At 27.2% G+C, this 21072-nt stretch overlaps 1 protein-coding gene across 2 annotated transcripts in view; it reads left to right on the top strand.

The window, feature by feature from the left end:
* The window catches only part of LOC127182948 (protein eva-1 homolog A), a 61235-nt gene that overhangs the window by 25875 nt on the left and 14288 nt on the right, over positions 1–21072 (top strand). Inside the window, exon 5 of one of the 2 annotated variants that reach the window (XM_051138650.1) lies at positions 3475–3618. In XM_051138650.1, the coding sequence (XP_050994607.1) occupies positions 3475–3618 (144 nt within the window). Of the gene's footprint in view, positions 1–3474; positions 3619–11653; positions 11961–21072 lie in introns of those variants that run through there. The other variant, XM_051138651.1, reaches the window with a different exon arrangement.

The following is a 21072-nucleotide window of genomic DNA, read 5'->3' as shown; positions in this document are numbered from 1 at the left end:
AATATAAATTCATATATATATATATTATATATTTATTTATTTATTTACACACATACACACACACACACTTTTCTACTAGGTGATCCAGAAACTTAAAATAAGTAAATGAATAAATAAATAACAATAAATACAATATTTATGTATTTATTATTAAATTCACTAATTAAATATTTATTATTAAATTAAAAAAATTATTTATATATATATATATATATATATATACACACACACACACAAATTATTTAATACATTTTAAAAAGTAATAGTAAAAAGAATTGTATAGTGTTTTTAAAAAATAAACTGTAATTGAATTTTTATATTTATATATATATTCTTTTCCAGGTGATCCAGAAATTTAAAATAAATAAATATAAATACAATATTTATTTATTTATTTATTTATTTCCAAGTGCTTCAGACCGTTAAGAAAATAATAAGAAAATAATAGTAAAAAGAATTGTATAGTATTTAAAAAAAAAAGTTTATTTTGTATAAATTATTGTTTATTTTAATTCAAATATATTTTAATACAAAATCCTTTTTTAATTTCAGGTGAAGCAGACAGGTAAAAAATAAATTAATGAAAAAAATAATTTATTTATTTATCCAGAAAGTTACAAATAAATAAATATATAAATAATAAAAATATATACTAGAATTTATTGAATACTAGAAGTTATTCGTTTTAAATTTTAATTACGTAATTATATGATTTAATTACATAATTACAAATAATTAAATTATTTATAACTGAATAGTTTTAATTTGCTTAGTTAATTAGTTTTATTTGAGTCTGTTTTTTATTGAGTTGATAATTTTAGTGCTTTAAACTAATGTTAGTTAATTGCCAAGACAGCTTTTCTAATTTTCTTATATTTAATTAACAGTTATATTTACATCTATTATTTTTATTTTTATTTTTATTTAATTTCAACAATCAAAAATGTCAATGGTTTCATCTTTAGTATTAGATACTAATACTAACTAATTACGGAATAGTAATATTGTTATTGATATTTTCCACTTTTTGTTGACTTGAACGTGTGTTAGTCTTATCCGTCCCTTCACTGACCCTTCACTTCTTCATATTACACACTTTCTCCATCCTGCCAGCTCTAATCTGATTGGCCGACTTTGTGCAATTTCCTGAAACAAAAGCATGATTAGTCCACTGGGAAATGAAGTCGTGTGAACGAGAAACAGCGGATGCCTCTGAGGATCACATAACCTGCAGCCTGTCAGATAACTAGTGCCATCAAATCTCTCAAATTCAGAAGAAAAGCAAGACTGAAATAGCAATGTATTAAAGATGAAATAGAGTTTGTCTTTGAAGTACTTTCACTCAATGATATAATTATAGGGCATTTTTAAAGTCAAGTATGCTTTAAGAGAACACGCTGGATGTTTATGTGATCATTTTGCCATCTGCCGTTCTGAGTGGCGGCCGCAGTTTCATCTTCCCCCGCAGAATCCATCAAATCAAGCGTTAGAGACACAATGACGGGTGAACAACAAGCCCAAACATGAACACAAACACACACACGTCTGCCGAAAGCTGCGCGCTTGTGTGTTAAATCTCTTTGAAGTTCATCTGTGTGGCTTCATTGTTCTCTGTGTGTGAAAGTAAAACACATTCAGATAGTTCGAAGGAAAACATCTGGTACCATGTGTTCATATCAGGTTTATTATTGCAAACTAAAGCTAAAAACATTACAAAAAAAAGTTATTTGAAATAAGATAAACATTAATGTGATGCACTAAAACAAACTCAAATAAAAATGTTATAAAAACTATGCAGATGTATTAAAAATAATAATAATAATAAAAAAGGCAAAAACACAGCAAAATTACTAAAACTTGAAGAAAAATTAAAATGAAATTGGATAGAAAAATAACAACTAATTCTATAATAGGTTTTGTCATTTTATTTGCTTTTTTCATTTTTTAAGGATTTATAAATGGTTTTAATTTGGTAATTTCATTTTTTTTTCAGTAATTTTAGTATCTAATATATACTTTTTTATTTCAGCTTTATTTCAAAGCATGCTTTCTATGATCTTGCTTAGTTTTAGCTAAAGTTTTAGTTTTAGTTAACAATAACAACACAGATTAATGTGATGTACTAAAATAACTAAAACAAACAAAATAAAAATTAAAAACTATATAGACACTTAAAACATTTATAAAATGCAAAAATAAAAAATAACAAAATTATTAAAACTAACAAAAAATTTTAATTTAATCATTTTATTTAGAAAATCTAAATTTTGTGTATTTTTGTCATTTTTAATTAGCTTTTAAAATATTTTTAAACAATTCTAATTTGTTAATTTTTTCCAGTTATTTTAGTTTTATTGCAGCTTTATTTCAATGCATGATTTAAATGCATTTGCTTAGTTGTAGCTAAAATTTATATAAAACTATATACACATATTTAAAAAAAACATAATAATAAAATTACAAAATCAACAAAATTACTCAGACTTTAAGAATAATTAAATTTGACTGGAAAATAGAAAAAAGAAAACTTTGTTTGTAGCTTTTAATGGTTTATTTTATGGATAAAATGAATAAATATGATAATATATTATAAAATATGTCATATTATTAATTAGGAAAAATATTTTACAATTATTTATTCTTAAATTAGAACAAAAAATATTTAAAAAAAAAAAAATAAAATAAGAAAACTGTTGCTTTTATCTATTTGTTTTGTAAAGGCTAAAATAAATAAATATGATAATATATTATAAAATGTCAAATTATTAATTAAGAAAAATATTTTAATATTATTTATTTTTAAATTAGAACAAAAAATATTAAAAATGATAAAATTAGAAAACTTTGTTTGCTGCTTTTAATTATTTATTTAATTTAATATATTTTTTTAATTTATTTGTTAATTTCAGTTATTTTTCCAGTTATTTTAGTTTTATTGCATTTTTATTTCAGTTCATGATTTGTATGAACTTGCTTAGTTGTAGCTTAAAATTTTAGTTTTAGTTAACGATAACAATATCATTTAATGTGATGTACTAAAATAAAACTAAAGCGGATTTAAAAAAAAAAAAAACTATATACACATTTTAAAAAATAATAATAAAAATGGCAAAATCAACAAAATTACTAAAACTTTAAGAATAATTAAAATGTAACTGGAAAATAGAAAAATAACAACTAATTGAATTTTTTAATGATTTGTTTTGTAAAGGCTAAAATAAATAATTATAATATATTATAAAATATTTCAAATTATTAAGTAAAATAAACATTTTACAGTTATTTTGATTATTAGAACAAAAAATATTTAAAATTATAAAATAAAAAACTTTGTTGCTTTTGTTTATTTATGTTAGTTTTTTTTCTGTAGGTAATATGTTGGTCATTATAATTCGCTGTATATATGAACAGTAGAAGTCTGTGGTAAGTGTTTGTGTGTGTTGAGATCTCACCTGACGTCTCATGTGATTCCAGACTGCTCGTCAGATGCGGCTCTGCAGGTGATGACATCACGTTGCCAGGGGAAACGCTCCTGTGTGGTCCGCGCCTCCACACAAGAGTTTGGCGACCCCTGTTACCGTGGCACCCGCAAATACCTCAGCGTCATCCACACCTGCGGTGAGTTACACACCTCAACACATCACCTGCATCACAGTGCTCATTCACAACTACACTACACTGATACACAGCAAACAATGTCTGAGCAGTCATCATTAAAACATAAAGTAATATAAAGTGATGGAGATATTTTTAAATAATTAATTGAAAATCTTAATTATAAATGAAAAATAAATATGACAATATATTATAAAAACGAATTATTACATTAAAATAAATATTTTCAAATTACTTATTTTTAATTAGAACAAAAATATTTTAAAAATTATTTAAAAAACAAAATGTTTCATTTGTTGCTTTTAATGATTTATTTTATGGCTAAAATAACAACAAAAAAACACTGAGTAATGTTTATTCATTATTAATACATTTAAATGTTATAAAATACCGTTATACCATAATAAATAATAAATACTACTAAATATACTATTAATGTAAATAGAAAATTCTTACATTTTTAAAAATTAGAACAAGATATGTAAAATTATAATATAATAAAGCTTTTCATGTGTTGCTTTTAATTATTTATTTCATGGCTAAAATAGATTTTTTAAAAAGCATTTAAAAGTATTGTTTGCTCTTTATTAATACAAAAATGTTATAAAATACTATAAAGTAAGTGTAAATATTAATGAAAATAAATAGAAAATTCTTAATTTTTTTAAAATTGGAGCAAAATATTGTGTACAATAATATTATGATGTGTTGCTTTTAATGATTTATTTTATAGCTAAAATAACAGAAATATACTGAAAGTGTTGTTTATTTATAAAATAAATAAATAAATAAATACATATGATAATATAAAATAAGTCAAATTATTAATAAAAATAAATATTTAATAATTAATAATAATAATTTAATTTGCAAAAAATTATAAAATAAGAAAACTTTTTTATGATTTATTTTATGGCTAAAATAACAGAAATACACAAAAAGTGTTGTTTATTCATATCTTAATTATTAATATAAATTAAAAGTAAATAAATAAATAAATAAATTATAAAATAAGTCAAATTATTATTTAAAATAAATATTTTAAAATAATTTATTTTTTAATTAGAGCTAACAAATATTTAAAAAATATAAAATAAGAAAACTTTATTTGTTTCTTTTAATGATTTATTTTATGGCTAAAATAGCAGAAAACACTTATTTATTAATATCTTAATGATAAATAAATTAAAAATAAATGCATATGATAATATATTATTTAAAAAATCTAATTACTAAATAAAATAAATATTTAAAAATTATTTATTTGTAATTAGAGCAAAAAATATTAAAAAATAAAATAAGAAAACTTGATTTGTTGCTTTTAATGATTTAATTTATGGCTAAAATAACAGAAAACACTGAATGTATTGTTTATATATATCTTAATTATAAATAAATTAAAAATAAATACATATATATTATTTAGAAAATCTAATTATTAAATTTAAATATATTATTATATATATATACACTTTTCATTTGTTGCTTTTAATGATTTATTTTATGGCTAAAAGAAAACTCTCAACAACAAATATGAATGAATAAATGTTAATTTAAATTGACTCATGATCATTTTGAATGATTTGATGATACTGATATTTTCTTTGATGATATTGACATTTTCTTTAAAAACAGTCGCAAAGTTTTTGACCTGTTTTCTGACAGATTTCTCAAAAATCACAAATCACAAAACTGTCACTCATGTCACATTGTGATTTTCAACACATTAAAATATGTCAAAGAATAACAGTAAAATGCAGCTGAATGTTGTGTCATATCTATATCATATCATATTGTGTCTAATCTAATTTTCTCAGCTATTTTGTATCAGTTTTTTAGAATCACCCAAATACAAATGATTCTTAAATGACCATTTGTGTGTTACCTAAATATGATTTTATATAATTACATTAAAGTAAAAGCAGTGATTTTCTCCTCTGTAGACTGAGACATTGTTTAAACACTAGAGGGCAGTGATCGCTCATCTGAACCTTTACAGCTGGATTATTCATATTTTCAATACACAATTTGTGTGTTAGTTATCAGAAACCAGTTAAAACTCTATTTAAACTAACCTCTAGTTTATAACGTAAGAGTTAGAGGTTTGTTCAGATCATAGCACTGCTTTTGTGTGAGTCTGATCAGTTGCAGTATTTCTTTTAGACTGTAATCTGGTTCCACATCCAGACCAGACATCAGAACGATTCATCTGTCTGTCCAAATACGTGTCACTGGTGTTTCTGTACTTTCACAAATTGTTATTATTGCAGTCATAGTTATCGTGTTTGGGAAGCGTGTGGTTTGGTTGTGAAAACAGACAGAGGAAAGCGTGTTGGTTTAAGAGCAGATATGAGCCGCTGCTCTGCTGTGATTCCACCTGTAAAACCAAACTCATGTGTTCATCTGTGAGTGATTGTGCTGATTTGATGATGTTGATTGAACGTATAATCACGGAATCGAATTTTTGACGGTTAGGACGCTGCGGTAAGATAAGAACAAGTTTCTCAGCTTTCTGTTTGTGAGTTTGCGTGTCTTTATCAATCAGATGAATGTAGGGGTTTTTGTAAGTTTGAAAGTATGCTTTCTAGGTAATGTCAGTCAGGCCTGACCGAGACTTTCCTTATACTCACACTATTTTCCTATATCTGATAAAACACCAAGTCTCCCTTGAGGAGTCAAAGCTTTAAAAAAAAGGATTTATTTATAAAATATTTATTTATTTATAAATTATTTTTTATTTAATTATTTATTAATAGTGGTCAATATTAATATATATATATTTTTTTATTTCTGTTATATTAGCCATTAAATAATGGTGTTTTTAATAAAAAAAACACACACAAAACTTCATGATGATATGTATTTAATTAATTAACTATTTTGAAATTATTTTTATAGATTATTATAACACAAATATTTAATAATGTATTTATTTATTAATTAATTTGTTTTATTCATTGAAATCGTTTATTGTATTTATTTATAAATAAATAAATATCTTGAACAAAAATATATTATAAAGTATAAAATAATATAAATTTAAATCGTATATAATAATATAGTATATATAATATTATTTATTTCTAATTTACATTTTTTACTACAAAATTTTGTATCAAATCAGAAAGAGTTTTTGACCTGTTTCCTGTCTAATTTCTTGCAAATGGCAAATATCTGAATTAATAATACTTATAAATTATTATAAAATACTTATATATTAAGTTATGGAAAAATGTATTTATGTATGTATGTATGTATTATTATTATTATTTATTTATTTATTTTAAAATGTATTTATAAGAATTATATGTATAAATATAAATGTATAAATATTTGTAAATTAAATAAATATTTATAAATATTTGTAAATTAAATAAATATTTATGTATTATATATTATATTATTGTATATATTATGTATAAATAATATTTATCCATTTATTTACTTATACATTTTATATATTACAATTGTTTAATAAATATTTGATGTTTTTATTTGTTTAATTTTAAAATGTGTTTATAAGAATGTTTATTATTTATAAGTAAAAACATTATACATTACTTACAAATAATATTTATGCATTTATTCAATTGTATGTTTTATATATTTAAATGTAAATATTTAAAAAATAAGTATTATTTCTGTACTATTATAGTATTTAATATTTTAATGAGCTTTTATTTTTATATTTTATGTATTTTTAAGTTTTAATTATATAATTATAGAAATTATTCATAATTAAAAATAATTATAAATGAATTATAAATAATATTTATGGATTTATTCACATATACTTGATATATTTAAATTTATTTAAGTTAAATTATATTTAAATTAAAATATTTTTTATGCAGTCATAGTGTTTAATATTTTGAATGAGCTTTTATATTTATATTTTCAGTGTTTATGTTAATTTTAATGTAAGTTTTAGCAATTTTGTTATGTGCTTTTGTCATTTTCATTTAATTTTTGTTTAATTTTCATTTTATTTTATTCAAGTTTTTCGTGTAACTATAGAAATTATTTATGATTATTTAAGTATTATTAGTATTACATATATATATATATATATATATATATATATATATATATATATATATATATATATATATAATATGTATTTTATAAAATACCTTTTTTATATTTTATTTTAAAAGTTCTAAAAGCGAAAAGTGTACAAGTGACACTCATAAAGTGTTTTTCTTAAGAAGTGAAAACGGAGAAATATGATGATTGTGCTGAAATGTGGATATATTTGAGGTCATTTTCGAGGCTCCATCAGTGTGACTGACACAGAATTTGAGTTAAATGACCATGACTAATGTCTTCAAATCCACTGACAGCATTCAGCTCAGGAGAAACGGACAGAAACGAGTCGGATCATGTGACCCGACAGAGCGAGCCGAGGTGTTTTGGTCTGTTGCGGCATACCATTGCCCTTAAAAGGCAGTGAATCTGATTGGCTGCATGACCCAAACATTCAGTGCCAGCGCTGTTTGCACATGCTCAAATCAGTCCTGAGTTTGTGTTTGATCGCTTGGAAGTTACAAGACACTTGGACGAGCTAAAGTGATTTATTTACTGTTTGAAAGAGTGCTGGAATGTTTGAGAGAGAACACGGCATGCTGGGATATCGGCAGTGTGAGGACAGCGTGTTTACACATGTGAAGTACAGCTCGTTCAATGGGTCATTTGGGGTGTGGTTGAGGTCAGAGGTCAACTGCATAGCTGCGCATTGGCCAGTAGAAGGCCAGCAGGCTTCAGTCCAGCACTGAGCTTGTCAAACGCCACACAGGAGGATTGTGGGAATGTTTGTGCGCTGAACAGCTCTCATGTGGCGGTTTTTGGCCTCCTGATGTTTTTCTTGGGTCTGAAATATTCATGATGTCATTTGTAAGTGTTTACACAGTTTACGGCTTTAAAACTGGTCTGTCGTGAAGATGCGGTGTAGAAATTTTGGAGGCTTAATTACTAAGGCTTTCAAGATTCAAATGGATCCAAAAGCATCATAAATATGGTCCATATGAGTAATCCACTGTAGTCAAGTCTTCTGAAGTTATATGCAGTGTCTTCTTATGATGAACAAACTAAAATTTACGTTGTTATTCACACAATCTTCCCCTCCAGTGAGCTGAATTCATTAAACAAATCAGTCTGATTCATGAAAGAATCATTAAGTCCGTTCTTCTCACTTGTGAACTGAATCAACTGATTCGTCACTCAGTGATGAGTAGAATGATTCGTTCACAAATGCTTCTTTCACAATGTTATTTTAGTATTTTAATATATATATTGTAATATTTACATACTATTATACTTTTTAATACCTTTATTTTGTTATGTTTTTTTATTTTTATTAAGCTTTAATTTATTTAAGTTTTGGTCATTTAAGTACTTTTTTTATTTCAATTAGTTGCATAGGCAACATTTCTAATTTTCTTTTACTTTTGTATGTTCCTAATCTAATATTCATAGTGTTATTTTAGTGTTAGTATTTAATATTTTGAATTAGCTTTTATTTTTGTATTTTCAGTTTTCATTTTAATTTTAATTCAATTTTTTTATATATATATTTCTATATAGCTTTAATTTACTTTAACTTTTCGTAATTTTAGTACTTATTTCATTTCTGTTTCTTGCCAAGGACACATTTCAATTTTTTTTTTTTTTTTTTTTTTTTTTTTTTTGGGTTTATATATTCTCAGATTTCATTTTAATTTAGGTTTTAGCTATTTTGTTATGTGCTTTTGTCATTTTTATTAGTTTATATATATATTTTATATATATAGTTTTAATTTATTTAACTTTTGGTAATACATTTCTAATTTTCATTAAATATAATATTATATATCATCATATAATATTCACAGTGTTACTTTAGTATAATTTCTATGCTAATGTAGTGTTTAATATTTTGAATGAGCTTTTATTTTAATGTTTTCAGTTTTCATTTTAATTAATTAAGGTTAGCAATTTAGCAATTTTGTTATGTGCATTTTTCTTTTTTATTTGTTTTTTGTACATTTCTTTATAGCTTTAATTTAAGTTTATTTTCAGTTAGTTGCCAAGGCAACATTTAATTTTAATTTTAATTTCAATTTAAGTTTTAGCCATTTTTTATGTGCTTTTGTCTTTTTTTTTTTAAATATATCTCTATATAGCTTTTTCATATAATACTTACAGTGTAATTTTAAGATTATTTCTATACTATTATAGTATTTAAATATTGTGAATGAGCTTCTATTTTTATGTTTTTTTAGATTTCATTTAAATTCAGGTTTTAGCAATTGTGTTATGTGTGTCTGTCATTTTTATTAGTTTTTTTATATATATTTATATAGTTGTAGATAGCTTTAATTTATTTAAGTTTTGGTAATTTTATTACTTATTTTATTTCAGTCAATTGCCAAGGCAACATTTTTAGTTCAGTTTTCAATAATTAATTTTCAATCAATTAATTTAATTTAAGTTTTCATTTTTGTCATTTTTATTTTTTTTATATATTTCTACATAGCTTTACTGTATTTAACATCTGTTAATTTTAATATTTATTTCAGTTAATTTCCAAGGCAACATTCCTAATTTTAAATTTAAATTTTTGTACATTTTTATATATTATTCAGTGTTATTTTAGTAGTATTATAGTATTCTATACTATTATAGTATTTAGTATTTTTAACAAGCTTCGTTTTTTGTTTTTGAATGTTTTCCATTTCCTATTTTGCAAATATTTTAAATTGTTAAAATATTTCACAATATTACTGATTTTTCTGTATTTTTAATCAAATAAATGCAGCCTTGGCAAGCAACAGAGTGTTTATTAAAATATATATTTTTTTAATCGTACCAAGCTCACTTTGAGGAGAATTTTGCTGGGTATTTTTACTGGGAAATATTGACATGCAGGTAAAAAATACATAAAATAGTAAGTAGGTGCGTGTCTGTGATTAGTTAAAGATTTACTGTAACACACATTTGACATGCATTGCGCTGCCGTTCAAAACTTTGGTTTCTTTGGAGTCTTTTATGCTCATCAAGACTGTATTTATTAGATCAAAAATACAGAAAAATACAGTAACATTATTAGAATTTCTAATATTGGTTTCCTATTTTAATATACTTTAAAATATAATTTATTCCTCTGATGCAAAGCTGAATTTTCAGCATCATTATTCTTTAGTCTTCAGTGTCACGTGATCCTTCAGAAATCATTCTAATATGCTAATTTATAATCAATGATAAAAAAATAAAAAAAAAATAAAAATATTTATATTATTTAGAATTAATAAATATATTTTTATATTTTCTTTTTTTATTTTAATTTTTAACTTTAATTTTAATTTAGGTTTTCGCAATTTTGTTAAGTTCTTTTGTCATTTTTATTAATTAGCGTTAGTTTAGTATTTTAACTTAATCTTATTTTATTTCATTTAGTTGCCAAGCCAAATTTTCCATTTCCTATTTTGCATCTAATGTTTATACTTTATTTAATATCAGCTTTATTTCAGTTTGAATAAACGTTTTTTAATAGTTTTAGATTTAGTTTTAGTTAACATTAACAACGCTGCTCTCTCATGATGTCTTTAAAGAGCGCTGTTTCTTGCTCAAAACTATTATATGACTACAGATGAACTGAAATATATTGCACAAATCGTATGGACCACTTTTGCTCTCGTTCTATAGTGCTTTCTGCACTGTGAAAGCTTCAGGCACCATTTATTGTAATTGCATGGAAAAGAGTTTATCAAACTTTCTTTTGTGTTCTACGCATGAAAAGAAAGTCATACAGGTTTGGAACGACAATAGCCTTTTAATTTTGAAGTGAACTGTCCCTTTAATTTAAAATTGGCTAAGATTTCCTTTTTGGAACAAAGTCAAAGTAACGTCAAAGAGAGAGAGAGAGATCAAAGATCCAAAGCCACAATCTCCACTGAATGAATGTCTAATGTCACTTCCTGTTTCTTTTTGTCTGGCTTTGTCTCACACACACCGAGTCAAACTTACACGCCCCCTCCAGCGTAACTCCAGCCCCTCTCGCCGTCTGTGTGTGTGTGTGTGTGTGTGTGTGAGTGTGTCCATGTTCACGGAGGTACTCAGTGCTGCTCTCTCACTGGAGAGAAAGCCGTGAATCAAGAGACACGAGCTGAAGGAGGAAAGGCAGGAGGTCACATGAAACTCTCGAGGAGTTCAGCCGTGTGTTTCGTGTCTGAGGAGCGTCGTGGAGTTTTGTTTCACGGCTGGAGCGTCTGTGCGCGTCTCTGAACACACGTGAGCTCAGGTAGACGCTGAGCGGAGGAGATACAGAAAGAGAAACAGTGTGAGGAACAGATTCCCATCATGTGTTTGTAAGTGCACTTCTGATTTTTTTTTATACATGGTGTGTGTATTTGTAAGGGATTTGTCTTTATAAAGTGACTGTTTGAGAGGCTTTGAATGTAGTATGCATAGAATTTGCTGATTTGAACAAACCTTGTAAATTGAATCACTGTATTTTGGTGCCTAACTACAGACTGAGTGATGAGCGTGAACTCTTTATGTAAACAACCACCTAGCAACCAACCAGAACATCCCAGCAACCACATAGCAACACGTTCCGACTTTATAGCCGTGACACACACACGTTTACTTGGCTTTGGTAAACATCACTTTGACGCACATTGATTTAACTTTTATTGTTATGTAAGGGTTAATTATATGACTACAGGCTAAGCCAAACCCTTACCGTAATCCTAGAAGAAAATTGTTATTATATATATAATGACAACAAGACATATTTAAAAGAAGTTAATACTTTAATTCAGCAAGATTGCATTAAATTATGATGTTACAAAACATTTCTATTTAACAACATTTATAATGAGTAGCAAATCAGCATATTAGAATGATTTCTGAAGAATCATGTGACCTTGGAGACTGGAGTAATGATGCTGAAAATTCAGCTTTTCCTCACAGAAATAAATTATGTTTTTAAATATATTCAAATATAAAGCAAATATTTTAAATAGTAAAAATATTTCACAATATTACTGATTTTTCTGCATTTTTAATCAAATAAATGCAGCCTTGGCGAGCAAAAGAGAGTGTTTAATAAAATCTTTTTTTTTAAAAAAATCGTACGAAGCTCACTTTGAGGAGAATTTTGCTGGGAATTTTTACTGGGAAATATTGACACGCAGGTTAAAAATGTGTGAAATAGTAAGTAGGTGTGTGTCTGTGATTATTTAAAGATTTACTGTAACACACATTTGACATGCATTGCACTGCCGTTCAAAACTTTGGGAGCAGTACGATTTTTAATTGAGTCTTTTATGCTCATCAAGGCTGTATTTAATTGATCAAAAATACAGAAAAATACAGTAATATTATTAGAATTTCTAATATTGGTTTCCTATTTTAATATACTTTAAAATGTAATTTATTCCTGTGATGCAAAGCTGAATTTTCAGCATCATTATTCTTCAGTCTTCAGTGTCACGTGATCCTTCAGAAATCATTCTAATATGCTGATTTATAATCAATGTTAAAATATATATATATATATTTCTCCAATTTCTATTATTTAAATAGAATTTATTATTTCTAAAACTGGTTAATATATTTTAAAATATGATTTATTTCTGTGACAAAACCCTGAATTTTACAATGAAGGCAGCATTTCTAATTACTGTTATTTAAATATTAAAATAAATTGAAGTACAAAAATGAAAATAAATGTTAACTAAAATACAAAAATAAATAAATACTTTTCTTAATCCAGTCTTCAGTGTCACGTGATCCTTCAGAAATCATTCAAATATTCTGATTTATTATCAGTGTTGGAAACAGTTTTGCTGCTTAATATTTTTTGGAACCTCTGATTCTTTTTTCTTTGATTCATGGAATACAAAATTTAAAAAGAAAAATGTAAGAAAAATCTTTACTATCACTTTTTATCCATTTAACACATCCTTACTGAATAAAAGTATTAATTTCTTTAAAAAAAAAACATTACTAACCCCAATATCAATCTATTCTGAATAAATACTGTTTTTTATTTTTTTTTATTTATCAAAGAATCCTGAAAAAGTATCACAGGTCCCCCAAAAAATACTGTTTTCAACACTGATGATAAATCAGCATATTAGACACTGAACAGTGGAGTAATGATGCTGAAAATTCAGCTTTGATCACACATATAAATTTCATTTTAAAATATATTTAAATAGAAAACAGTTATGTTAAATTATAATATTATTTCAGAAAATTATTTTTTTTCTGTATTTTTACTCAGATCGATACAGCTCTTGATGAGCATAAGAAACATCTTTAAAAAACATTAAAAATCTTACTGATCCCAAACTTTTGAACGGCAGTGTATGTGTGTGTCTGTTTGTGTCTCTGTTTCGAAATGAAAATCTGCCTTCGGTTTCCTCTTGTGATCTGTTTTCTTTTGCTTTTTCGTCACGTTTCCCCCCCCCTTTAAACATGCCCTCATCTCTCTCTCCCTCCCTCTGTTAACTCTCTGTGTCCCGAAGGAAAGACTGATTGAGCAGATGTAGTTAGTTGTAGCAGATGTTTTATTTTAGGTGTCTCGCTTTCAACCATCGTAGACATTTAACAACCTCCTGAATAGCTACAATTTCTCAAAATGCCAGTCTCTGATTGCCAGGGTTTAGATATTTTCCAGGATTCAGTGTGCATAGGTTTATATCCGTGTGCATTTACAGCCTTTACAATGATTTTGTCTGTGAAATATTGGATTTTTGGACAGAAAACATTTTAGAAAGCATATTAGCATGATTTCTGAAGAATCATGTGACATTGACGACTAGAGTAATGATGCTGAAAATTCAGCTTTGCTTCACAGATATAAATTTTATTTGAAAATATATTCAAATAGAAAACAGTTTTTTTAAATTGTAATATTATTTCACAATTTTACTGATTTTACTGTATTTTTGACCACATAAATGCAGCCTTGGTGTGCAAAAAACTGAATCCATCTGCTCATACTGACTGTTTGTCTATATTTGTATTGTGTATATTTGTATGATCTATACCAGTTGTTCTCAGTTTGTCTCTGTGCTACAGAGCTTTAAATGGCTCCCAAGTCCATTAATATCCACAGCACGTGTGTGTATTTATGTACAGTATGCGTTTGTGAGACTTTCAGCCTTGTTTAGAGACACAGAGAGAATATTTGCAACATATGTGGATTTATTGGCCAGACTCGTGCCTGTTAACACTAATTTGTCGGGACGGAGCGAGAGTTTGGCACTGGTTTTCACCAGACAGAGCAACTGAATTCGCAGCTTTATTTTTAATCATGTGAGATGTGAGCGCAGCAGGCGTGCGCTTATTAAAACTGCTCACTGTAAACAGACGCTTTGAGTTTGTGTTTCCCTCACAGATATGAACCGTGTTATGAGGTCAATCCGCTTTTATAATCTTCAGCTCACACGTGTTTCATTTGTGTTTAATTTTACAGGCCTGTGATGCAGTCATATACAAACTCAGGCTTTTGAAATGAGTTGATAATGTGTGTGTTATTTCTGAAGTAATAAACTAGTCTTGTGTTCTGCAGGCAGGTACATTCATAAACTAGACACAACCAGTTTAGGCTTGTTTGAGCCAGGTTATTTTTGAGCCACTGAAGACAGTTGTGGAGTAAAAATGGCCTAACCAGACAATCAGTCAGAAATAACTAGTCCACGGGTTACTGTAAGTGAACTGGATGATGTACAGATCAGGTTGAGTATCTTTCTGTTCATATTTGGTAGAGTTTTAAGGGATTAATATGTGACTTAACTCCTTACTACTCCGTCTTATTGCAGATTTAGTGTTTTATTTGTAGACCGGAAAACACTGTTTTAAATCTCCCTGGAGGAATTTCCTCTGACCTTGACCTAGTTTAACTCAGCCAGACTTTTTAGTATTTTGCATTACAGTTTAATCTGGCCATGAACATAAACATTATTCATATATTAATAAATTATTAATAAATGAATTAAAATAAATGTTATCTGAAATAAAAAAAAAGTTAAAAGCGTAAACGTACTTAATTTCAGTTAGTTGCCAAAGCAGCATTTCTAATTTCTGTTATTTAAAAATGAAAATAAATGTCAACTGAAATAAAAATAATAATAATTTAAAAATGTAAACTTAATTTCAGTTAGTTGCCAAAGAAACTTTTCTAATTTCTGTTATTTAAAAATAAAAATAAAAAATGTTAACTGAAATAAAAGAAGTTTAAATGTAAACTTTATTTCAGTTAGTTGCCACGGCAATATTTCTAATTTCTGCTATTTAAAAATTAAAATTAATTCATAAATGTTAACTGAAATACATAAATAAAAAACATAAACGTATTTTATTTCAGTTAGTTGTCAAAGCAACATTTCTAATTTGTTATTTAAAAATTAAAATAAATGTTAACTGAAACTAAAAAATTTAAACATTTTATTTCAGTTAGTTGCAAGACAACATTTTGTATTTAAAAATGTAAAAAAAAAAAAGTTAACTTAAATAAATAATTAAATAACGTAAGCTGCTTTTATTTGTTATTTGCCAAGGCAACATTTCTGATTTCTGTTTGAAATTAATTCTGTTTTAAATTAAAATAAATGTTAATTCAAATAAAAATAAAAGAGGGAAATTATTTTATTTAAATTTAGTTGCTAAGGCAACATTTCTAATTTGTTTTTGTTTTTTTTAATTAAAATGTCAACTCAAATAAAAAAAAAAATCAGTTAGTTGCCAAGGCAGAATTTCTAATTTCTGTTATTTAAAAATGAAAGCACTTGTTAATTGAAATATTTTTTTTTTTTTAAAAAGTGAAATTATTTTACAGTTAGTTGCCATGGCAACATGTCTAATTTCTGTTATTTACAAATTAAAATATATGTTAACTTAACAATAAATAAATAAATAAATAAATACAAAAACGCTTATTTTATTTCAGTTAGTTTCCAGGGCAGAATTTCACATTTCTGTTATTTAAATGTTAACTGAAATACAAAAATAAATAAATAAATAAAATATGAAATGTAAACTTGTTTTATTTCAGTTAGTTGCCAAGGCAACATATCTCATTTCTGTTATTTAAATATTAAAAAAGGTTAACTGAAATACAAAAATAAATAAATAAATAAAATAAAAAAGTTATTTTATTTCAGTTAGATGTTAGTCAGTTAGTTAAAATAAATCTTACCTAAAATAAAATACATTATAAAAAACTAACTTATTTTTATATCAGTTAGTTTAATTTGAAGTACAAAAAATAAAACTCAACTGAAAAAGTAGTTTAAAAAATAATTACAATGACAAAAACAAAGCAAAATTATTACAACTTCAAAATTTTAAATGAAAATATGAAAATTAAATTCAAATACTAATTCAAAATATAAATTAAAAACTGTAACAGCAGAATAATGATACTAAGATGTAAAACTAGCCAATCAGGATGACGTTTGCTGGATTGGAGAGCTCTTGTGATTTGTGTGTGTGTGTGTGTAGTATGCCTCATTTGAGGCTGAAACTGCAAAACGAAGCAGAGTATTGCAGGACTGGGCCGCTTTGAGTCGCCCACAGGAAGATCAACTGTTTTCTGGCTTGATTCTCTCAGGCTTTCGTCCAGAACCTTGTCTGATTTGCTGCAGTTAATGTGTGACTGTAGTTTCTGCGTATGTAGATCTGCTGTCCTGCCGTGATGTTCACATCGTGTTCTTTGGCTCTTTTTGTGTGCGTGCGTTTGGGACGATGAGCCCATGTGTTTGGGTAAGCGTGGGTTTGTCCGCCATGTCAGCATAAACACAGAGCCAGGGCTGTGTGTGTGTGTGTGTGTCAGGCTTTGAGTTCAGCAACAATGCTGTAACGTGACTTTGTTTGTCCAGGTGGATCTACACAGAGAAAAGATTATCCATCTCTCTCTCTTACTTTCTTTTTCTCTGTCACTCTGTTTCTACATGGTGTGTAGAAAAACATTCTTTGGATATTTTACTGCTCGGTCATTTATGAGTGTGTGTGTGTGTGTGTGTGAGTGAGTGTCTTTCTGGGCATGTTTGGCCCTCTGCAGGTTTAGAAACTCCTTTAAAGGACACTTTTCGGCCGAGTTTATTGAATTTGTCTGTTAAGCATGTCCAGCAGTGTTTATATGTGCGTCACAAGAGAATTCTGCCATTTTTCTCTTGATCCATCAAATGTCATTTCCACCACGTCTCAAATGATTTATGGTGTTTAATAACATTTTTTGGTGGAAATGATATTTTAAACATTTTTTTTTTAAATAAAATGGAGACTCATTTGTCTTCTTAGACTAATTAAAAAAAATATATCTCATAAATCATAATAATAAAGAATTCTTATAATTATTATAAAATATATTAAAAGTGATATTTTCCTTGATTTTTCTTTCAGAATCACATATTTTACATTTAGTATCAAGTTTCTCATTGAAATTAAATTCAAATAAAGTTTATGTTTCTTTTACTCCTTGTTTAGATTTTCAAAACTTGAAAAATGTATTTTCATATTTTTATGTAGGATCTGGGACAAGAAGAAAATGTTTTAAAAGTTTTGAAAATCTAAACAAGGAGCAAAATAAACCATTTTGTAAAACATGAGATTAGATATAAGATATATGATGATTGTGTATATTAAGATTTGAAAAATAATAAGAAATATGAGATATGTAATTATTTTATATGTAAAAGTCATTAAAAATAACATGAAATATGAGAGATGTAATGATTTTGTATATAAAAGACTTGAAAAATAGCATAAAATATGAGATATGATGATTTTCTATGAAAAAGACATGAAGCGCTGCATTAAATTTGAATTTAAATGAATGTAATACATAAAAGTAATGAAAAATAGCATGAAATATAAGATATGTGATGATTTTGTATATAAAAGATTTGAAAAATAGCATGAAATATGAAATACGTAATGATTTTATGTGTAAAAGTCATGAAAAATATCATTAAATATGAGATTGATTGAGATGATTGGTAATGATATGGTAATGATTTTGTATATAGAAGACTTGAAAATAGCATCTAATATGAGATGTCATGATTTTATATAAAAAAGACACGAAAACTAGCATCAAATGTGAGATATGTAGTGTTTTTATACGTAAACGTCATGAAAAAGTGTGAAATATGAGATATGTGATGATTTTATATGAAAAAGACATGAAAAATAACATGGAAAATGAGAGATGTAGTGATTTTATACATAAAAGTCATGAAAAATGTTATGAAATATGAAATATGTAATGAATTTGTATATAAATGACTTGAATATAGCATGAACTATGAGATATGTGATGATTTAATATAAAGAAGACACGAAAAATAACATGAAATATGAGATATATGATGATTTTATGCATAAAAGTCATAAAACAATTATGAAATATGAGATATGTAATGATTGTGTATGTAAAATTCATGACAGATAGCTTGAAATATGAGATGTGATGATTTTATATGAAAAAGACATGAAAAATAACATGGAAAACGAGATGTAAGTGATTTTATACATAAAAGTCATGAAAAATATGAAATATGAGATGATGATGGAAATAGCATGATATATGAGATATGAAATGATTTTACACAATAAAGACATGAAAAATAGCACATTGATAAAGGCCACATTTTTCAGGACAGTTTTTATCTAATGTATCTAATATTAAGAAATCTAATAGTGCCTGAAGAAACTTTTGTGTGTGTTTACTCTGGGGATGAGATTGACACGTCTTTGTTGACCATTTTGACTTTGGTCATCTTGATGTTCTTCACGTGTTTGTGTGTTGAATCCTCAGCAGCTTTAGTTTGCTCGACTGGAGTCTGTGGTTTGTGCTGACTTGGCTGTACATGCATGTGCCTGCATGCATTCAAACGTGGTTTTCCACGTCTGTTTCATACAGAATAGGGAACCGGTTCTGTGACAGGGATCAGGCTGGAATTCAGGCAATTCCCAGAATGCATTCCTGATAGACGGCATGCGGATAAAGCTGACTGTGGGTCAGTACAGTGAAACGTGAGTCTGAATGTGTCACGTTAGTGCCTGATTATTTTAAAGGCTCGTAAAACCTGCTGCGTGTTTTTACCCTTTCCAGTGAGGCATCATGGGAAATGTTTCTCTCAAATGCCTTGATGTTGAATAATGATTTTTGTGTGAGTTCAGCAGCTATAGGATGACAATTTTACATACGCAACAAACACTGAGCACCGTCAATCATACTGTACCTAAGTTTCAACTTGACTTCGTATCTTAGACTTTGTCTTTCCCTTGCATCTAAATATGAGCATCTAAGAGACAGAGAAAGAGCCGAGAGTTTTCATGTGAGGATCTAATATTAGCTCTGTTATGATAACAGCTGTCTCTCTTTTCTTCTTTATGTCTACAGACACCACACAAAAGTTTTAGCTGCTCCATAAACACAGAGTAGGACATTTCTGTAGAAGTTTCTGTAGAAGCATGAGTGTGTAAATACATAGGAAACAACAGAGTGTCTTTAAAACCCTGTTTTGTGCAGAACTACTACCCTCTGCCATGGATTCAAATCTAAGTTTGACAGTTTTACAGCTGAGCCGAAGCCTCTGTTACTAATTCCAAAACGTTACTTTAGAATTAGTAATGAAGAAACGTTGAGTTGCTTTATTAAAAGCTTATTGTTTTACTGTATTAACAGCTCACTGTATTATGAGAGAGAGATGGAGTGAGCGAGTGTGATTACCTGCATCTGATACAGCATTCAATCTTCAGCTCATTCTCATATTCACAATAAAACATTAGTTTGAATGTCCTCTGAGGAAATCTGCGATATCTTTGTCATACTATCCTTTCATCTGTCCTTTCAAAGGTGATTTCCAACGATAGTGCTGCTCAGTGCATTTGTTGGCTGCATCTTACAAGGTGTTGTTCAGGGTTGCCAGGTTTTCACAACAAAACCCGCCCAATTGCTACTCAAAGCTAGCCCAAAACTAGCCCCTCGTTAAAAATTGGGGGATAAAATGCACACATTTTGTCAGGGTTCCCCTGGTAAATTCGCATTTCAGGGGCTAAATATGACATTGTTGGGGCTGATTAAACCAGCGGCAACAGTGTTAAAGTAGCCCCATTCCGCGGGAAAACCGTGGACTTGGCAACACTGGTGTTGTTGAAAGTAAAAATAACTTCTTTGTTTACAGCCCTGCTTCAGTCTCTTTCAATATAAAAGTGTTTACTGTTGAGTCACTCATAAAAGCAGTCTCTTGTCACCATCTAATGGCGGAATAATGAAACTAATCACAGTCACAAATGCACCATTTCTCAATACTAAATACTATTATTAAATACTACTATTATTTATATAAAATAATGTTTATTGAATTTTTATATTTAATAGACAACAACAGCCATCATAAAAGTTGCTAGGCAATTGACCCTTCACAAACAACTTGATTGACAGGCGATCTGACTAAT

Source organism: Labeo rohita, chromosome 20 (assembly GCF_022985175.1).
Source record: "Labeo rohita strain BAU-BD-2019 chromosome 20, IGBB_LRoh.1.0, whole genome shotgun sequence".
Lineage (NCBI taxonomy): Eukaryota > Metazoa > Chordata > Actinopteri > Cypriniformes > Cyprinidae > Labeo > Labeo rohita.
Note: the sequence above shows the minus strand (reverse complement) of the source record. Positions and strands in the feature narration are given on the sequence as shown.